This window comes from Callospermophilus lateralis, chromosome 14, assembly GCF_048772815.1.
Source record: "Callospermophilus lateralis isolate mCalLat2 chromosome 14, mCalLat2.hap1, whole genome shotgun sequence".
Taxonomy (NCBI): Eukaryota; Metazoa; Chordata; class Mammalia; order Rodentia; family Sciuridae; genus Callospermophilus; species Callospermophilus lateralis.
In genome coordinates, this window is record NC_135318.1 from 51,430,216 (window position 1) to 51,452,435 (window position 22,220).

General features: G+C 36.1%; 1 protein-coding gene across 5 annotated transcripts in view; it reads left to right on the plus strand.

Moving 5' to 3' along the window:
• Nucleotides 1-22,220, plus strand: part of Ugp2 (UDP-glucose pyrophosphorylase 2) — a 53,862-nt gene that overhangs the window by 27,006 nt on the left and 4,636 nt on the right. For all 5 annotated transcript variants that reach the window (XM_077105254.1, XM_076832501.1, XM_076832500.2 and 2 more), the window contains exons 4-8: nt 17,127-17,312; nt 18,534-18,667; nt 19,590-19,887; nt 20,851-21,048; nt 21,595-21,837. In XM_077105254.1, coding sequence (XP_076961369.1) covers nt 17,127-17,312; nt 18,534-18,667; nt 19,590-19,887; nt 20,851-21,048; nt 21,595-21,837 — 1,059 coding nt within the window. The remainder of the gene's footprint in view (nt 1-17,126; nt 17,313-18,533; nt 18,668-19,589; nt 19,888-20,850; nt 21,049-21,594; nt 21,838-22,220) is intronic.

Here is a 22,220-nt window from a genome sequence, read left to right on the forward strand (position 1 = left end):
AAAGTTTTTATGGCCTTCCCATCATTTCTCCATGTATCTTGAGTAGAACCATTAATTAAGCTCCACTCCTTCCCACAGATCCTAAAACACTTCTTTGAAATTCTTATAGCAATACATTTAACAGATATTTATTGAATAGCTCCTGTATGATAGGCATTTATCTAGGCACTGAGATACAAATGAATGAGATAGGCAATGGCTTAATAATCATGGAGCTGCATTCTAGTTGTAGAAAGAAAATATACATGTGTAGATAAATGATTTTAAAGACGAATTTCTTGTCACTGCTTTGGCTTGCCCTCGACAGTCACATCTCCCTGGCCAAAGTCTTTTTTCTTTTTAAAATTTTGTTTATTTTTTTTATGTTGTGCTGAGGATCACCTCACATGTGCTGGGTGAGTGCTCTACTACTGAGCCACAACCCCAGCCCTACCAAACTCTTTTTTTTCTAGTTTATCTGTAGTCATTAGACAAGGCTGTGGAAATCTCCTTTGTTGAGTACTTTTATTCTGCAAATCTATTGATGCCCACTATTTAATTTTAATTATTGGAAATGCAAAAGTAAAGACTAACTGCTTTTAAGAACTTAGAATTTTGTAATATATCCAAACTTTTCCTGTGTAAAGGCATATGGTTGAAATGGAAGAAACAGTTTAGCAGGTGGAAGCTATTGCTGTCTCAAGGTCTGCCCAGCTGCCTTTAAGGACTAAAGCAATCAATAGCACATACATATAATGGCAAATCAGTTTTAAACTTTTGGTTTAGTGGGGAGATGTTTTCGTATAGATATGCTTATATGCAGTATGAGTAATAATTATGATGATGGTTGAGGAGACACTTAAATAATTGGCTTTCACCTAGGGAAATTAACTGATATTTCCATTCTCTTTGAATGCTTGGGTCTACTCTTGATTAGGAATAAATTCTTGTCTAACTAAAGTGAGTGGTCTATTCACCAAAAATCATTGTTTGTTTCCAAATCTGTTTATGCCACTTATCTTTATTGTAATGAAATAATATGATTATATTTTATTATAAACCAGTGAAATGATGTTTAAAAAATTACTTCTGTGGAAGCTTAATTAAGTGCTTTGGGAAAATTGGATAAAGATGAGTAGGAAAAAAAAGTCAAAGTAACCAGAGAATAGCTCAGTGGTTGCATGTGTACTTCTATGAGTGTTGGGTTCAATCTCCCACCCCCATGTGTTGATTTAGGTGTTGGTGAGGCAGCTGTGAAAGATTAGGAAAACTGCATAAATCCAGAATGATTCTTCTGCATGCAGATGATTTTGCAAGTGTGTGCTTTTATATATTATACCTAAGGAAAAGACCTGTGTGAACAAATGTGTTTATTTTTAAATAGTTAAAATAGTTAATGTATCTAAAATATCACTCCTTCTCACAGATCCTAAAACACTTCTTTGAAATTTTTATACATTTAAAACTTAAAACTTTTTTATGATTTGTACTTGGACTTGTTTTTATAGTTCTGCTGGAACATAAAAATAGAAATGATTAAGCAAGATAAGTAGGGGCCATGTCTGCAAACTCAGACATGATCTCTCAGGAGAGAGAATTTGATTGAACTAAGATGATGCAGGAAAACAAGAGATAGGAGGTCCTGAGCTTTATAGAAGGCTATTGGGATATATTTTTTAGGAGACAAGTAGGGATTGGCTGTGCTTTAAGTTCTTAAATTCTAAAATCAGAAGTACATAGGAAATCCAGATTTCTTGTGGTTCTTGATTGCTATTGGAGAAATGGCTACTTTTAATTTTCTCTGGTATTTTTATTTTATTTTATTTAGAGGACTGACTAGTGTAGCTGTTGAGTGCCATTTTTTGTATTGTGTGGAGGTGCAAGTATTTAATGGATTGGTGTGTGTTTATTGGGCGGTGTTGGATTTAGTGGACTGAAGAGGCTTTGTGGAGTATCAGGGCTTGCTGACCTGCTTGCCATTTAATGTCTATATACTTAGGTGTATTGTACATTTTTTAAAAAATTTTCAGTTGTAGATGGGCATAATACCTTTATTTTGTTTAGTTTTTTTTTTTTTTTTTTTTTAATGCGGTGCTGGGATTGAACCCAGTGCCTCACATGTGTGAGGCAAGCGCTCTGCCACTGAGCCACAACTCCAGCCCTTACAAATTTTTATAGGTTTAAAATCCCTAATTTTATGATAGTGAGCTCTAATATTCACAATCATCATGGTCAGTAGGTATCTCAGAAACTACCACATGCTTAGTGTAATCAATGAAATATTCATTATACAGACCAGCTACCTATGTATATGAATTTATTCTTGTACTTCACACTTTTTTCCAGTTTGGTGGTAATGCAGTGAGGTAAAACATACAAATTATAGAGATTTAAATTCTAACTGCATTACTGCTTAGCCATATAACACTGAGCAGGTTATTTAACTGTTTTAAGTCTCAGTTTTCTCACTCATAAAAGGAATAGTTAATAAAAGTAGCCTGTTGTATAGGATTTTAGTGAAGATTTTTGAGAATGTATGTAAAAACATTTACTGTGTGTTAGGCATTCTGATAAAGGCTCAACAAATGTTTGCTATTTTTGTTATACATTTAACAAATATCATATAATAGCTTCTAGATGTCAGGTAGTATTTGGGTACAGCAAAAACAGAATTGAATTAAGACTCTACAGATGGTGTGTGTTTTTTTAAATTCTATACATTTAATATTGTGTAGTTTTTATATTTTTATCTTCTAAATATGTTTATTTGTCACTGACTGATTTAGTACTTACTCAATATACAGATTTGATACACATTTAATTTCTAATTATGAATACTTTAATATTTTGTTTTTTTAAATAAAATTTTATCTCAAGTAGATGAACCATAATTTACATTCCTACATCTTAATGTCTTACATCAGATGTGTTGTTAGTCTTCAGTTTTGTTGTATTAGACTTATCTACCTTAACGAACTCATTATTGCAGAGGTAAAATTCTTGAAACTTTAGGATTGTAGGATGTGTATATCCTGTCAACTAATTGAGAATAAGCAACATAATATTGTCCATTAGAAAAAAGTGCAACTATTCTATTCTGTTTGATGCATTTATTGAAGGGTGTATAGACCAAATTGTAAAAGCTTGGGATATATATAAAATTGCCTTTAATCAACAACTCCATCTATGCTTAAATAGATGTAATAGATATTTTGATTTTATATAAACTAAATGCAAGATACATGTAAGGGATAGGCTTTGTCTAGAGGACTGACTAGTGTAGCTGTTGAGTACCATTTTTTGTATTGTGTGGAGGTGCAAGTATTTAATGGTTTGGTGTGTATTCATTGGGTGGTGTTTGATTTAGTGGACTGAGGAAGCTTGTGGAGTATCATTGGCATTAGATTGTCAAAGCTTAGGTGAAATTATAGGAAGGATGGCTGATGATCATTGTAGGATTTAATTCCGTAATTATCATTGAGCATGGCAAAATATTGAAAATGAAATGTTTTAAAAAAATTTTTTCTTATTCTAATTAGTTATACATGTCAGCAGAATGCGCTTTGACTCATTGTACACAAATGGAGCACAACTTTTCATTTCTCTGGTTGTATATGATGTAGAGTCACGATTCGTGCAGTCATACATGTATCTAGGGTAATGATGACCTTCTCATTCTACCATCTTTCCTATCCCTGTGCCCCCTCTTTTTCCCTCCCTTCCCTTTGCCCAATGCAGAATTTCTTCCCCTGCCTCTCCCCATTATGGATCAGCATCCACGTATCAGAGAAAACATTTGGCCTTTGCATTTTGGGGATTGCCTTATTTTGCTTAGCATGATATTCTCCAAATCCATTCATTTACCTGCAAATGTCATAATTTTATTCTCTTTTAATGCTGAGTAATATTCCATTGTGTATATATACCACAGTTTCTTTATTCATTCATCTATTGAAGGTCATCTAAGTTGGTTCCACAGTTTAGCCATATTGATGTGGCTGTGTCATTGTAGTATGCTGATTTTTAAGTCCTTTGGGTATAGACCAAGGAGTGGGATAGCTGGGTCAAATGGTGGTTCCATTCCAGGTTTTCTGAGGAAGCTCCATACTGTTTTCCAGAGTGGTTGCACCATTTTGCAGTGCCACCAGCAATGTATGAGTGTGCCTTGTCCCCCACATTCTCACCAGTACTTATCATTGATTGTATTCTTGATAGCTGCCATTTCTGACAGGAGTGAGATGAAATCTTATTAGAGTAGTTTTGATTTGCATTTCTCTAATTGCGAGAGATGTTGAACATTTGTCATATATTTGTTGACTGATTATATATCTTCTCCTGAGAAGTGTCTGTTGGTTTTTTTTTTCTTTTGTGTGTGTGTGTGTGTTAAGCGTTTTGAGTTCTTTTTATATCTTGGAGATTAGTGTTCTATCTGATGTACGTGTTGTAAAGATTTTCTCCCACTCTATAGGCTCTTTCTTCACACCGTTGATTGTTTCTCTTGCTGAGAAGAAGCTTTTTAGTTTACATTCATCCCATTTATTTATTTTTTTGTTTCTTTTTTAGATGTTGTTGGATCTTTATTTTATTCATTTATTTATAAGTGGTGCTGAGAATTGAACCCTGCAAGTGCTCTACCACTGAGCCACAACCGCTGTCCCCATTTATTGATTTTTGATTTTATTTCTTGCGCTTTAGGAGTTTTATTAAGGAAATCAGGACCTAATCTGACACGATGAAGATTTGGGCCTTTTTCTTCTATTAGGTGCAGGGTCTCTGGTCTAATTCCACTTTGATTTGAGTTTTGTGCATGGTGAGAGGTAGGGATTTCATTTCATTTTGCTGCTTATGGATTTCTAGTTTTCCCAGCACCATTTGTTGAAGAGGCTATCTTTTCTCCAATGTATATATTTGATGCCTTTAACTGTATTTATGTGGGTTTGTCTCTGAATCTTGTATTCTGTACCATTGATCTACATGTCTATTTTGGTGCCAGTACCATGCCATTTTTGTTACTATAGCTCTGTAGTATAGTTTAAGGTCTGGTATTGTGATGCCTCCAGCTTCACTCCTCTTGCTAAGGATTACTTTGGCTATTCTGGGTCTCTTATTTTTCCAAATGAATTTCATGATTGCTTTTTCTATTTCTGTGAGAGATGTTGTTGGGATTTTAATTGGAATCGCATTGAATCTGTTTAGCACTTCTGGTAGTATGGCCATTTTGACAGTTTTAAGTCTTCCTATCCAAGAACGTGAGAGATCTGTCTTCTAAGGTCTTCTTCAGTTTCTTTCTTTAGTATTCTGTAGTTTTCATTGTAGAGCTCTTTCACCTCTTTTGTTACATTGATTCCCCCCTCCTCCCCTTTTTTTGTCAATGGGGTAGTTTTCCTAATTTCTCTTTCAGAGGATTCATCATTGATATATAGAATTGCATTTGATTTATGGGTATTGATTTTATATCCTGCTGCTTTGCTGAATTCACTTATTAATTCCAAGTTTTCTGGTGGAATTTTTTGGATCCTTTAGATATAGAATCACATCGATTGGCAAATGGGGATAGTTTGAATTCTTTTTCTATTTGTATCCCTTTAATTTCTTTCATCTGTCTAATTGCTCTGGCTAGAGTTTCAAGGATTATATTGAATAGAAGTGGTGAAAGAGCTGGTATAAACATTGGCTGCATTAGTGTAGTATACTGATTTTAAGTCCTTTGGGTATAAACCAAGGAGTGGAATAGCTGGGTCAAATGGTGTTTCCATTACAGGTTTTCTGAGAAATCTCCATACTGCCTTCCATAGTGGTTGCACCAATTTGCAGTCCCACCAGCAATGTATGAGTGCCTTTTCCCCCACATCCTCGCCAACATTTATTGTTGCCTATATTCTTGATGATTGCCATTCTGCCAGGAGTGAGATGAAATCTTAGTGTAGTTTTGATTTGCATTTCTCTAATTACTAGAGATGTTGAACACTTTTTCATATGTTTGTTGATTGATTGTATTTCTTCTTCTGTGAAGTGTCTATTCAGTTCCTTAGCCCATTTATTGATTGGGTTATTTTTTTTTTTTTGTGTGTGTGTGTGTGTGTTAATATACTCAATGGAATATTACTCAGCTTTAAAGAAGAATGAAATTATGGCATTTGCCAGTAAACTTCTGGAGTTGGAGAACATCATGCTAAGCGAAATAAGCCAATCCCGAAAAACCAAAGGTCAAATGTTTTCTCTAATATGCAGATGCTAATTTACAATAAGGTGGAGGACACTAGGGAAGAATAGCATTACCTTAGATTAGGTAAAGGGAAGTGAGGGGAGGGGAGAGGATGTGGGGATAGGAAAGATAGTAGAATGAAATAGACATATTACTTTATATATGTGACTGCATGACCAATATGATTCTACAACATGTACACTCAGAAAAATAAGAAATTATATCCCGTCTATGTATATCAGTGCATAAATGCATTCTACTGTCATGTATAACTAATTAAAACAAACTAAAAATTTTTTAAAAAATCAGAGGGAACTCAGTAAAGGAAAAGGACCAGGGGAAGGGAGGAGGTGGGGGCAGGGAGGGAAATATCAGGGAATGATATTGGTCAAAGTATATTGTTATATTTTACATATAACATAAATGTGTAAGAACATGAATATGAAAAACAAGTCCCACCATATGTACAACTATGAAGCACTAATAAAATATAGAAAAATAAAAATAATGATGAAAAAAGGTATAAAAATTTTAAATACACCTCCAAAAAAAAAAAAAAAAGTGGTGAAAGAGGGCATCCCTATTTTGTTCCAGTTTTTGGAGGTAATGCCTCCAATTTTTCTCTTTAGAATGATACTGGCCTTGGGTTTAGCATAGATAGCTTTTACAATGTTGAGGAATGTCCCTACTATCTCTAGTTTTTCTAGTGTTTTGAACATGAAAGGATGCTATATTTTGTCAAATGCTCAAAGTAGATTTAGGTCTCAGATTTTCTTTCTGTTATTTTGAAAGTTGCCTGATTTTTGTTACCTTGGCTTTGCTCTTGGACAAATATGACAAGACAAAAAAGCCCAAGGGATTATACTGTGGAAGTGTTCTTGCCAGTGGAAGCATAAACTCAACATTCAGCCCAAGGGAAATCCTATTCTTTCTGGCTCTTTTGAAAATCTCAGGCAACACGGAGAAGTCATTTTAGGAGAAGCATGGTTTGAAAAGGCAAAAATATTATCAAAACTTGGATTTTTCCTGTCTTAAACCAGGACTTGGCAAAATTTGAAAAGGTCCAAGGGTGTAATATTTTAGGCTTATATAGGCCATACATACTTTGTCATAACTACTCAACTCAGCCATGGTAGCATGAGACAGCTATAGACTACATGTAAACTTAATGAGTATTTTTGTGTTCCAGTAAAACTTTGTGAAAACAGGTACTGATTGCCTCACAGTCTGTCTCTTGTCTTTAATATCCTCAAGCTTTACATGACTGACAAGAGACTTTAAATAAAACACATGCCTGGGAAAACATTTGGCTTCTTTGTAATTGGAGCAGAAATTCAATACCATTATTATAATATAAGTAATAAGTATAATGGAAGTAATACCATATTACTTCCATTTTGGCCACTGATTGTAAGTTGATACACCACTAATAAAAAATACAGCCAGTAAGACTGTGTTGGTGGTATGATGGATCCTGGTTTTTGAACTGTTAAAGTGTGAGATGGGTGTGGAGAAGTGTGTCTGAATCAGTGATGTACTAACAATACCACCCAACGTCTTAGTGTTTACTGTGATCCAGGTACTTTGCTAAGAAATTTGTCTACATGATCTCATTTATCGTCATACCAAATCAATTAAGTAACTGCTCAGAGCAGTTAAATGCTTCACTATAATAAAGGAGAGAGCCTAAGATCCAAACCCAGGCAGCCTGGCATTAGAGCCAGTGTTCTTTCTCCACTGCTGTACTACCCCCTTTGGTTTTAGAGCAGTCTTTTTGTCAAATAATACTATTCATGCTGAAATTGGTGCAGTTTATTGGATCAGGTCATGGAGGAAATAGTAACTACATCATATCCCCTTCAGCATGTCCTTGCAGGTTTAGACATAACTCAGTACAGCTAGCTGCTGTTTTTTTTTTTTTTTTTTCATTCATTATTGCATGCTGGTGCCCTCAAAGAATTATTTGTGAACCTCTTTTGATGATGTTTTAAAATGATAGTTTCTCAGTGACACAAAACTTGTACTGGAAGAGAATTGTTGATACTATGTGGCATCATTAATGTCTGTCCAATCCTGCTGTGGAGGGGGAAGTGAGCTCCACATATTAATATAATTCATCCTTTTCTGTATCTATGAGCCTTGTATCAGAGATGGCACAATCTTTCAAGAGTGGTGCAAACTTCTGTAAATACGACTTTACTGACTTTTAAAAGATCAGTTTCAAAACACAGGAAATTCATGAGTCTTTCAACTCTGAGTCTTGGGGATTTCCGGTTTTCTTAACAACAGCAAGCAAGCGGGCTGGGGTTGTAGCTCAGTGGCAGAGTGCTTGCCAGGCACATGTGAGGCACTGGGTTCCATCCTCAATACCACATAAAAATAAAATAAAATAAGGGTATTATGTCTGTCCACACTTAAAAAATATTTAAAACAAACAGACATAAAAACGGAACAAGCTGTGTGAGCTATTAAGAGTTAGGGTTGTCAGCATTTGACCATTAAAAAGGAAAGTAAAAATGGAATGGCAGTTAATGGTAGTGGCATACATATGACCACCTCAAACCACATCATGATGTCAGCTTCTTCATTCAAGCCAAATGGAAGCCTTCTCATTGAAATTTCTTACAAAGATTATTTTTATATTCTATGACATTTCCAGTGTAGTGAAGTGAACTGACAAAGTTTGAGGATGAAGTAAAGATAGTTGGTGAAGTTGCATAAGTGGGTAAAATGCAGAGGCCTATAAGCTAGGGATGACATGGTATGTTGGAGAATCCAGTGCCTCATGTTTCTTGACCACAGCATTAGGGGAGTGTGAAAGGAAGGAGCAAAAGGTAAAAGATCCAAATCATGAAGGACCTTACAAACCATGTCTTCCAGTTAGGAAGTTATTCAGTTACACATAATATAGAAATGTAAAATAACAGTAAATCTGGAGCAAGGTAATCCAGTTAGTATGGCAGCTTAACCGTCATCAGGAATCTGGGCTTCTCTGTATTGCTGCTTTTCCATTCTTAGCATTATCACCTTATGGTCCTGGATGGCCACCAGAATAAACTCTAGTCTAATCATGTCTGTATTCCAAACAACAGGAAGGAGGGAGATGGGCATGCCCCCCTGCCCTTTCATAGAGACTTTCTGGAAATCTCTCAGTTCACTTGCAGTTGATCTCAATGACCAGAACTTCGGCATACATAACTGCAAGGGTGGCTGGGAAATGCAGTCTTGATTTCAATGGTGGTATGCCTAGATGAAAGTTGGGGTAGGCCGCTAATCTCTGCCAGGCCACTTCAATGCTTTATTTTGTGAAAGATAAAATAGAGAAAAATGCTCAAATCCTGTTTTTTTTGTTTTGTATTTTTAAGACAATCACCACCTGAATGTTGGAGGTTAGGTTTTAAGAAAAAATGTAAGGGAACCTTGGAGATCACTGCAGTGAGGTGACTGAGGTACTGACCATAGCAGTGAGGTAATTTCATGAGACCAAAAGTACTTGGTGATTGATTGATTAGATGTGATCAGGCTTCTGGCTTAGCAGCTGGATGTCTTGGTGCCACAGAGATGGGAGTGGTGAAGCCATGGGAATGGAGCCTACTGTGTGGGAAGTAGAGTTCCTACTTAGAATGAGCTTTGCAAGGAACAGGCAAAACAAGAATAGAGTGTGGTCTTTGAGAAGTCAAAGAGAAGACAGCATTTCCAGATTATAGGGACTGGTCAGTTGTGAATGCAGGCAAGAGAAGTATTTATGTTGTTGTTAGGACTTAGCAATTAGGAGGTTGTTGATGCTATGTTAAGAGCTGTTCATTTTAGTGATAGAGGAGAAAAATCAGAGTGTAACAGAGGAGAGTAGAGGGAAGTGAATATAGAGGTGCTAATGGGAACAAGGAGGATAGGATGAGATAAGAGGAGAGACTGAATGATTGATAAAAATAAGTTATTGAGATGGGCACTGGCAGAGTTGCCTTTGGATGGGGGATAGCTCTTCCTTTCGCCAGAAGGAAAGGGAGGAAATGAGGAGGAACTACAAGGAGGGTCTGAGGATCTGGTTTTGTCCTGTGAAATACAAGTTGAGCCCTAAACTTGTTAGTGGACCATGTGATAATATTGCATGTATATAATTTACTGGCTTTTCTGAAATATATGGTCTGGGTATGATTTTTCTGTTATTAAATTGATCTATAGGATCATTTAATGACCTAGATTCTGGTCATTACCTTAAGAAATGTGAATTGAGAATTTGTGAAAGTGCCTAGCATAGAACTTGGCACACAAACAAGGTGCATAAGGATTTGTGAATAAGTCAGTGTTCTTGGAACACTCTCTGTACATATGGAGCATCATTCCTAATTTGTTTTACTGTTTACACAGCTCATTTTCTTTCAGGCAAACTTACTTTTGTTGAAAAAAAAATTCTTTCAGATTGCAATAATAATACCCTTGTGAACCATAACAGGGCAGGTACTGTTAGCTTGCTTTGGGTATTTGGCACTGTCTCCAGGAATAGCACAAATATGCTACCCAGAACTGGGTTATACTATTGCTAATGGGAACAGTGTGTCCATGACTGTGTAATGAATTTGGCTTTTATTCTAACTGGAAACTAAGTTGTGAACAGACTTGGCAAGATACAGATCATGGCAGACAGTTTTTAAAAGATCTCCTTTTCATTTCAGCAGAAAAACTAGATTGACATCCTAGAGGGCAGAATGTTGTTTAAGTTACATTCTTTAGTAGATTGCCAACTGCTTTCTTTCACTCATTCCTCAGAGGAAGTTAGGTATTTGATTAATTCTCTTCTACCGGTAAAAAGAGAATACAAGTGCTTGGCCTGCCCTGAATATTTTGCTGTGAGCCTCTTGGGGCTTGCCCACCTCACCTGTGGAGGTTGTCCCGCTGTCTTGTTTAGCTGCAATAGTGGTCTTCTAAGAACACTGAATTCTATTCATGTCTGGGAAAAATGAGGGACAGGGTAATTAGGTTTGAAAACACAAAGATTGCACTTAGTGACTGACTAAAGTGATTCAGTCAGGGTAACATTGAGACTGTATCTGGCAGTGCATGGTACTCCCAGTTGTTTGCAGATACCATTCATTTTTGCCTGAGTTAATGTCTTTGTGCATTCTCCTGGGGTAGGTACAAAGGAAAGTGGAAGACAGTCTAAAATGTCTCTGGGACAAGGTGTGTCCAGTATAACTTCAGCTGTTGCTAAGCAACTTTGTAACATGCATCCCTTTGACTTGTTAATCTAAACTCAGCTGTTGGACTGCTTGGTTAGGTTCCCTGGTGGAGAGTATGGCAGTATCACCAACAGAGAGCACTCTTGTTGAAATACAAGGAGATTTTATGCGACAGAAAGCTATGCTTACTATCTAATTTAATTTGAATAAGCTTTAGACATGAAATGTCTGGAATCAAACAGTTGATTCAACTACTGTTTTCTTTGTGTGTACATATGGATCTTAAGTCATGAAACACAAGTCAGAGACCTCCATGGAGGTTTCTGAGAGCAGTATTAACCTCATCACTTAACATTCTCCCCTCTTCATACCCTGTTGCTTTTTTCCTTATATAGTTCTTTTCAGATTCCTATTCTTGTGAACAAATTCTTCAGCAGAACCCATATTAATTAGCTGCTTTAAGAGTTAGACAGTTAAGAGTTAAAGAGTTGATGTTACTGAAAGCATCACATAAAGAACCAGGGTTCCTTGACATTTGAAGAGGTGGGGCAATGTTTATGGCCTTTTAATTTAGGCTACAACACTGCATAGAGAAATGAGGGCACTGATGGTAAATAAATCTTTCCACTACAAGCCTTCTGGGGTCAAGTGTTTTTATTAACTCACTTTTGGAATTTTAATGTTATGTGTGAATCATGTCATTTTATTTCACACCAAATTTGTGAAAATATGAGCAAAATGTCACAATTACAGTTTAAAATCAAACTTTTAGATTCTCAAGGTACCAACCTTTGGGAGATTTGTCTTAAAACTAGAAGTATATTTAAAACATCTTTTGGCTAAAGACCAAATGGCCTAGTGTTTTAATCACTATGGGTCTGAAACCTTATTTTACCATTATGGAATAAATTTTGGGAATACAAGAAAAAAATCACAATTATTAAAGTTTTCTTTATAAATTTAGTGCCCAAGCTTTAAAATGTTGATATTATAATGTAAGAACAATAATTCCTTAGCATGGTTTTAAGGAGCAGCTGAGGTTGGTGAAAGAACAAGGTATTTTCAAGTCTTTACTAGTACTGGGATGTAACTGCTGTGATGTCAGATTTTCCTTTCTAACAATAACCTACTAAAGTTACACTGTCCTCTTAGTATTCTGACCTTTTAAATTGTATTAATAGTTATGATGCCATTATTCCCAAACTGAAGTTTTCTGCATGTTTCCAGGTGATTTCTGATTTTCTCCCCACTTATATCGCCTTATTTTGTGCTTTTTAAAATAAGCCTTCTTTTTTATACCTTTGTTTTATTTATTTATTTTTATGTAGTGCTGAGGATTGAACCCAGAACCCAGGGCTTCGCACATGCCAGGCAACTGCTCCACCACTAAGCCATAACCCCAGCCCCTATTTTGTGCTTTTAAATATACATTTGCATGCACTTGTTGCTTTTCACAATCACTCAAGGTCTTAGATTTTTGGATCTACAAATTTGGCAATGGAATCATGGCTCTCAAGACAAGAATGTCATGAATTTCCCATCTGTATCTTGTTTTGTTTTTTTTTTTTTTAATTGAATGGACTCCAATTTCAGCAAAGTGGAATATCTTCACAACTGTATCTTTTTTTTTAAACACAGGGCCTCATGCATTCTAGGCAAGTACTCCACCACTGAGCTACATCCAGCCCTTTTTAATATTTATTTTGAGAGTCTCTCATTAAGTTGCCCAGGCTGAGGCTTGTTGTCCTCCTTGCTCTAGACCTCACAGGTAGCTGGGATCACAGGTGTGTGCCACGACGCCCAGTTCAAAGCTGTATCTTGTAAGTCTTCGCATAACAGGGTGTGTGTAGTTGGTTATTTTTAGTAGGATCTGACAAATGAGCTAATTAGCTGATACTGTTATTAGTAGGTCCTGATATGTTAGTTTTGTTACTTCCAAAGCACAATTTTGGGACTATCTTTTTGTTCAAGCAGCCTGTATAAAATATAACTGCTGGTCCCTCTTGTGAACATCTCATGTAAGTAAATGTTCTCTAGTGGCTCATCTTTGAGGCAGAATGATGAGAGTGGCCCACCATTTCTCAACTCATAACAAGTAATTGAAAAGGCTGAATAAAACATTGAATGTTGCTGATTCCTAAGTCATTCATACCCCATTTATCACTGAGTGTTGTCCAACACTTTTTGTTTTCTTTGTATTTTTTTAATCAGATATTATATTTTTAGCAGAGTTGAATTAATCAATGTATTGTGCTTTCCAACTTAAAGGCTCTGTATCTGCATGACTAAGTACAAGCAGCAGCAGCACATTTAAATTTTGTTACTTAAGTTTAGAACAAAGCTTTCTAATAACATGTTATTAGAAAGAACCTTGTACCTAGGACTGAGAACTTGAATAAATATTAAGAATCCTGTTTTCCACTATTTAAAAAGATTGGCAATCTACAGAAATCATTTTTACATGTTTTTAATTGATTTGTTTAGTGGCCTCAGCCTCATTTATAAGGAATTATCTTCTTAATAACTTCCCTATGTACATATATGAATATACCAATGAATCTCAACATTGTGTACATCCACAGGCTGGAATCCTAATTAGAATAAGATATACTCCATGTTTTTATAAATACATCAACATACTCTACTGTCTTGTATAACTAAAAAGATCAAATAAAAAAGAAATAAAAATATAAAAAGAATTCTGATACAGATTTTGAAGTTTGATTAAGGAAAACAACGTATTTAGATAACTAAATACTTTTCTTTTGTAAACTTTATACTTATGTGTGAATCAAAGATAATTTATGATGAATGTACCCAATTTTGAAGTTCTTTTTTCTTGTAAAATTTTAAAGAAACAAGGTTGTTATTTGGTTTTTAATTCATCTTCACTGGAGCTGAAAAATTCCTATTGATATTTCTTTCTTGAAAAAATAGACCTAATTAAAGAGCTAACAATTAAATGTGTCCTAAAGCTCTTTGTATTATGCTGTGAATGTTAGTATACCAAACAGTTCTTTAAAGTTTAGAATTAAGATGTAGTCTAGGGGCTATGATTGTGGCTCAGTGGTAGAGCACTTGGCTAATGTGTGAGGCACTGGGTTCAATCCTCAGCACCACTAAAAATAAAAAAATAAAAAAAGTATGAAAAACACAGTAACATTGTTTTAAAAAGGATGTAATCTAATTTTGATTACTTTGCCTGGTATTATTATTTAAATGTGTAGGAATAGTTGATAAATGTCTTTAGGAAAATATTTCCTTTTGAGCTAAGTAATTTATGTACTGAATTTTTTATGTGTATTGTCATTTTTTCCCAGTTTAACTAACGGAAATACTTGGAAACGTTTATTGTACATAAAATTAGTAACATTCAAAATCATTAGTTATTGTAGCATTTTTTTACTCTCAAAATAAGCATTTAGACTTCAACTGATATTAATGTTATGTGGAATTTTTTGCTCCATATTACATCTAGATAATGTTTATTCAAATATTGACACTACATTCAAGTGATAATGCTTTATTTGAATTGCTGATATTGTACCCGTTTGATACTATGATTCAATTTATTTAAAATTTTAGAGACAAATTAAATGAATTGTTATAAGGGATACATATATAGTTCAGATACTGTTAATTCAGAGAGATAGAAGAGGAACGTGATCAGGCAGGGATGGGTGCATGGAGGCTTTTAAGTTGTGGAAGAATGCTTTTTTGAAAATGTTATTTTTTCAGCTGTATGTCTATTCTGTAAACATTTATACTTCTGATGTTTCACAGTTCACTTTTAGGTGGAATTGGAAAACATGCCTACCTTACGTGCAGGAAAAAACCTTGCTTCTGTGTATTTCACTTTTTAAAAAAGCATATTTAAGCTGGGCTCCGTGGCACACGCCTGTAATCCCAGCGGCTTGGGAGGCTAAGCCTGGAAAATTTCGAGTTCAGGGCCAGCCTCTGCAAAAAGTGAGGTGCTAAGCAACTTAGATCCCGTCTCTAAATAAAATACATAATAAGGCTGGGGATGTGGCTCAGTGGTTGAATGCCCCTGAGTTCAATCCCTGCCATAATATCACAGTGGCATTCCCTCTATTGACCAATTGATTCCAGCAGCTCAGCTAGAAAGAATAATAAACTACCATGTTATATGAGGTGACAGAAGGTTTCAGTTGTCATCTACTCTTTTGAAGTAGTGTAACACTTAAATTGAGACTTTTTCTCCATAGTAGTATTATCAGTTTCTTTGAAATGCTGAACAAATGATGTTCATGGTAATAAAAACATTTTCAAGGAATATCATGGGTCATGGGCACTTTGTATTTGTGTTGGAGTTCAAGTTCTTGTTACCCCTGCCTTTTCCTCACCAAAACCAAGTGCTGCCAGGGAAGCAACTTGTGTGGTCTGTGTTCTTTCCCACCTCCCTGTCCTGGTCCTTGGCAGTTAATATTCAGGTGGTTAGGTAGTACCTGATGGAGTGCCCATGGTCCGGTCTCATTCCTCCTGTCTTTTCTGGTCATCAGCCCTTCCTCTGGTTCATGAATGGGAATAAATGTTAATGGCTGCTTAAGCAGCATTTACTAGGAACTCTATCTGTCACATCAGGAAACAGTTCAGCATGAGTGATAATGGAAGTGGGGATAATCAATAGAGAGCTTTGTTGTTCCTCAGTATTTATACCAGGTAACACAGTGTATTAGCCACACTTGCAGTTAATACAGTATGTTAAAGGTTAAAAGAAATAAGTTACAGATTAATGGAAAGAGCTATTAAGAGCAAGAATTGTGATCAGAATCTGTGTATAATATATGTATGTTTGTCTGACTAAGCATAAAGAGATTGTTCCACAGGCTTAGATCATTGAAATGTGAGCTTGTCAAGATCTTTCCCAATTACAAATGTCACTTGCCCTTTGCCCCTCTCATCCATACATACACAACCCTGAAGGTAGCACAATAAATAAAATCTAGTGTTCACAGAGCACCTACTGGTTGTTTTTGAAAAACAAAAATTAATCTCAGCTTCTAAGTTTCCTATGAGGGAGAAGTTAAGTTTAAGACTCTCTGTTCACAAAAATAGTTGAGAATGCTAGGGAGGAGATTGGGGATTTTTCTCCAGCCCTGCCCTTGTTTTCTCCCAGGGCATTTCTTGGAACAATGAGAAGAATTTATTTTCCGGTGTGGGCTTTTATACAGGGATAATCAAGAATTAAATTCTTAAGGAATTCTGTGCATATCTAGAAGCCTGTGCCATCTTCTTCTGAAGGTCAAACTTAAGACTGAATGGAGGAGAATGGCAAAGAACAAGTATGTTTTGGTTTTTGCCTCCTGTGGTAGAATAATGTATTGATTGTAAGCATTGTTCAGAATTGAAGTGGATCATAATATAGCAGAAATATTTAGACTTTGGATGAGCTTTGTGTATCTCATTTGCTTTGTTGAGGCAAATTGGAAGTTTTGAGTTTAAAAACCTTGGATGTTCCCACTAGTCAGACAAATATTTACAGACGACTTTCCCCCTTTCTTTATACTTCATTACAGTGTAAGTGAACCATTCACCTACTGTGCTCAAGGAAGTTAGTTGCCTGTTAAGTTTTTGATTTTGAACCAGAAGGGCCTGGTGACATTAAAGGAAATGTGGGTGAAACTTTCCACAAGAGAGACCAAAACTTTAAAAGGAAGAAAAATGGAAATAATCCCAGAATTGATTTGCTTTAACATCTTATAAAGTTATTTGAATTATTCCTATAATTCTTTTTTTCCTTTCAGATTCAACCTTATGAAAAGATAAAGGCCAGGGGCTTGCCTGATAATGTATCTTCTGTGTTGAACAAGCTGGTGGTGGTGAAACTCAATGGTGGTTTGGGAACCAGCATGGGTTGCAAAGGCCCTAAAAGTCTGATTGGTGTGAGGAATGAGAATACCTTTTTGGATCTGACTGTTCAGCAAATTGAAGTGAGTAACACAGCCTTTCTGATGAGACACTAAAATAGTTTTTAGGTTATCATAAATTTTATATTGTTAAACGTAGCAGATGTGAATTTGAGCTATCAAAGAGCTTGCTATCTTTAGTCTCTTTAACAGTGTTTTAAAAAAAGGTTTAAGGTCACATCCTTAGGGTGATATAAAAGCTTTTGATCTTAAATAGCATTTGTGGTTGATGAAATCTCTGGGTCTGTTCAGATTATCTTTTGATCTGCCGCCTTCCACCTCCTTTCTTTTGGCTGACAGCCTTCATGATGTCTGGGTTGATCTGGCTTTATTAACCCCTTTTGGTAAGTTGGGGAAGATAGCTTTCAGGATGCCATGAATGCTAAGAACTGTTCTAGGTGTCCTTCTTATGACAAAGTTATTAATCGTAGACTGTAAGCTCTTCAGGGGCAGTGTCCCTGTCTTTCCCTTCTCTGTATCTGTTGTATGATTCTGGCAACTATAGTCATGACACTAGCAGAAGCAGTGGCTAACATTTATCCAGCCCTTACTGTGCACAAGATACTCCATGCTTTTTCTAAGAATTGATCCATTTGTTCTTCTGAACAACTGAGTGAGGTAAATAGTTATCATTCCCAGTTTACAGATGAGAAAACCATGACACAGAGACTTTATTTCTCAAGCTCCCTAACTAGTTAATCCAGAATCAGAATTTGAACATTGGATAGTCTTGACTTCTAAGAACCTATTTTTTCTCCCTAAGTTGTCTCTTAGCTCTTCTGAGATTGGAAAGATTTCCGTTGTGTGATTCAGAATTTTTGACCATTCATCCTGAGAACTGCAAGCCAGATCTTTGTAACATCTGTACTTTAATCCCCACAGAACTTGAAACATAAGAGTACATGCTTACTCAGCACTTGTCTACAGACTTCTGTAAGACCACACCGCAATGTGGCTGTGCACACACTTTGAGAGTTGGCCACCCGGGGGCACCCAGCTGGGGCTCAGTTTAATCAGCAATAAAATTCAGTCAATAGTTCTGTTCCAAAAGAGTTGTGATTTATTGAGTACATCGTAAACTGCTTATCAAAAGTCTGCCTCATGCAAAGGAGTTACTTATGTCAAATGTATATATTTGGATGTATTCGGATGTATATATAAATGAGGTGATTAACTCTGAAGAATTAGTTTTACGTAAGCAAAGAAAACAAATCTGGGTAATCTGATTGTCATTTTCCTCCCTAGCATTTGAACAAAACCTACAACACTGATGTTCCTCTTGTTTTAATGAACTCTTTTAACACAGATGAAGATACAAAAAAAATACTACAAAAGTACAATCATTGTCGTGTGAAAATCTACACTTTCAATCAAAGCAGGTAAAGGGGGTAATAACAACAAAAAACCAAACATACAAAAAAATCTTGAGTATTACTCTTGGGAAAGGATTTCTTTGCTTTGTAACAGCAGTCTCAAGATGTGCATGTGACATCTTGCAAGTGCTTGACACCTTTCAAAATTGAACATTTGGTAATAGCTATGATTGTCAGAATTACTTTTTTCAGTTCTGTAATTTCCAGTTCTTAAAAGAAAATCTCTTTAAGATTCTGTTCCATGTCCAAAATATTAGAGGTTGGCTTATAGGTCTTCACTTTCTGAGGGTATATCTGGGCTTCAGCTGGGTCTGAACGGCTTTCTATATTCTACAATATTCACTTCTTTTTTTTTTTTTTTTTTTGGTACCAACAATTGAACTCAGGGGTACTCAACCACTGAGCCACATCCCCAGCCCTATTTTGTATTTTATTTAGAGACAGGGTCTCACTGAGTTGCTTAGCACCTTGCTTTTGCTGAGGCTGCCTTTAAACTCATGATCCTCTTGCCTCAGCCTCCTGAGCCACTGGGATTACAGGCATGTGCCACCGTCCCCTGATACTGTTTGTAAGAACGGGCAGCTTTCCCTAGATAGGTCTTCAGGGAAAATAACTATCCAAAATCCAAAAAGGTTGAGAACACCATTTACTTAATATATGCCTCCTCTTGAAGAGTTAGAAAACATTAATATCTTAAAAATTCAAGTGTCTTCCCATCTATATGACCATGGGAAAAAATTTTTTTGCAGCAACTTATTAGCTAAGAAACAGATTTTGAACAATACAAATGAGATTTTCTTAAGTGGATTCACCTATAATTTACTATTGAAACACTGCAAAAGAAGGATCTTTTAATGCATTGTTTTGCTTGAAGGTCTGAAATGCTTTACAGGGTTGATAATGCAAAAGAACTTTCTCTTTTTTTAAGGTACCCGAGGATTAATAAAGAATCTTTACTTCCTGTAGCAAAGGATGTCTCTTACTCAGGGGAAAATACAGAAGCTTGGTACCCTCCAGGTCATGGTGATATCTACGCCAGTTTCTACAACTCTGGTTTGCTCGATACCTTTATAGGAGAAGGCAAAGAGTATATTTTTGTGTCTAACATAGATAATCTGGGTGCCACAGTGGATCTTTATATTCTTAATCATCTAATGAATCCACCCAATGGAAAACGCTGTGAATTTGTCATGGAAGTCACAAACAAAACACGTGCAGATGTGAAGGTAAATACTGAGGGGAAGCAATTTGGGATTCACGTTTTCCCATTAATAGGTTTATACTTAATGCTTTTTCTTTCTAATTTGAAAGTTTCTTTTAAGCAGAACACATTTATTCACTTGACATTGTAAGATAGAGATGGTATTCTGTGGAGTAATTTAAGTTCTAACATAACAATGTGTATCATAAATCCAAAGTCAGTGGTATTAGAACCTTTCTTTTTGGATAATCTGTCAGTGATTTTAACTAAAGTGTTTTGTGTACATTTATGGAATAGAGCTGAAACATGAAAACACTTTCGTTAAGTTCAGACACTTAATATTGTTGTCTGGAACTTTATTGCACTTCTAATGAAAACTTCCTTACATATTTATAAAATTTTATCACTGTAATATCTTTGTAGTACATGTAAAAATATGCCATTCTTTTGGTGCAAATCACAAATTTGTTTAACCTGGCATGTTTGGCAGTCATGAAATTTGGCCTTGGGTGAAATGGCACATAGACTTTACTACTTACCCCCCGAAAAAAGCAAGCAGTATATGAATACTAAAACAGTCCTTGGCCTGGATTTTATGCCTCTTGGAAATGTTGCCCTCTTTCTATACTGGCATGTCTTAGTGGATGAAAGAACCTCACTAGCCTGAGGCCATTTATCTTCTTGTATATCTGTCTCCTCTGTGCTCCCCTTTTCTATAGCCTGTCAGAGCAGGGCCTGGGGTGGTACTGTTTTGTAACAAGCAGTAGTGTGAGAACAACTATTCCTGTAGCAGACCTTAGGCAAGTGAGGATGACTCTGATCTGCTTCTAGGGCTTCAATTTTGAACAAGATGGTGGTTCTATCTTTAAAATGTCACTTTATATTCTGGGAGATTGTACCATCAGTGACTTTTCCATAAAATTAAGCAGGATGTTGTGGTTCTGATGGGGAAAGATGTGGAAACACTAATTATTTTCTGCCTTCCTAGGGCGGGACACTCACTCAGTATGAAGGCAAACTGAGATTGGTGGAAATCGCTCAAGTGCCAAAAGCACACGTTGATGAGTTCAAGTCTGTATCAAAATTTAAAATATTTAACACAAACAACCTATGGATTTCTCTTGCAGCAGTTAAAAGACTGCAGGAACAGAATGCCATTGACATGGAAATCATTGTGAATCCAAAGGTAAGCCAAAGTTCTCTCTCACTGGGCTTGCTGGTACCAAAGATCACAGTAGGCTAAACGTGGACCCCATTGCCCTCTCCCTCTGGCCCATGTATTCCTTTGGTCTCTTCTCCTGGCCTAGTGAGACTCTGGGTTGCTGGCTCTGTCCTCCAGACTCTGCATTCATCTCTGTAGCGTGCCTTTATTTGACCCTGGCCTGTTGAAGTGGCAAGAACACCTCAGCCTTGGTTATTGCTCTGACACTATTAGCCATTTGGCCACATGCAGCTTGTATGAGTTTTTAGAACCTTTGGTTCTTTTATGGTATAATGGGGATATTACTACATAACCAGAGTTATGAGACCCCCCCAAAAAAATACCACACAGATATTAAGAGTTTGGCATATAATGGGTGCTTGATAAATGTCAGTTCTTGAAATTGTATCTCCTTCGTTGTCTCTCTAAAAGCACTTCCCAGATATTAACTATCACATATGGAACTAATTTGTAAGTTGTAGGTACCTAAAATCTGTGTTTCCCCCTGCCCCTCTCCCTCTTATTTTACAGACTTTGGATGGAGGCCTGAATGTCATTCAGTTAGAAACTGCAGTAGGGGCTGCAATTAAAAGCTTTGAGAATTCTTTAGGTATTAATGTTCCAAGGAGCCGTTTTCTGCCTGTCAAAACCACATCAGATCTCTTGCTTGTGATGTCAAACCTCTATAGCCTTAATGCAGGATCTTTGACAATGAGTGAAAAGCGGGAGTTTCCTACAGTGCCCTTGGTTAAATTAGGCAGTTCTTTTACAAAGGTATGTAACTGTAAAGATATGATCCACTTATGGATTTAAATCTCCACTTCTGATACATTGTATTCTTTGATTTTTGATGTCATTTAAAGGAACTGATTATAAAAGATAAAGATGAACTTTTTGAAAATTGATTGACTGTAGAGAATATTTAAATGTCAGGACATTTTATCTTATGTCCTGCCCATGACCATAAGTGCTTTCATCAGTGGGAAAAGGTTAATTCTGGTTTCTAGGTGAGGAGATTTAGCAGTAAACAAAATCCTCGTCTATGGAAGACTTACATTCTAGTGGAGAAGGAAAAAAAAATAAGCAAATAAATAAAATACACAGTATTCCAAATACTAAGAATTTGGAGAAATAAGACAAGACCAGGAAATATATGT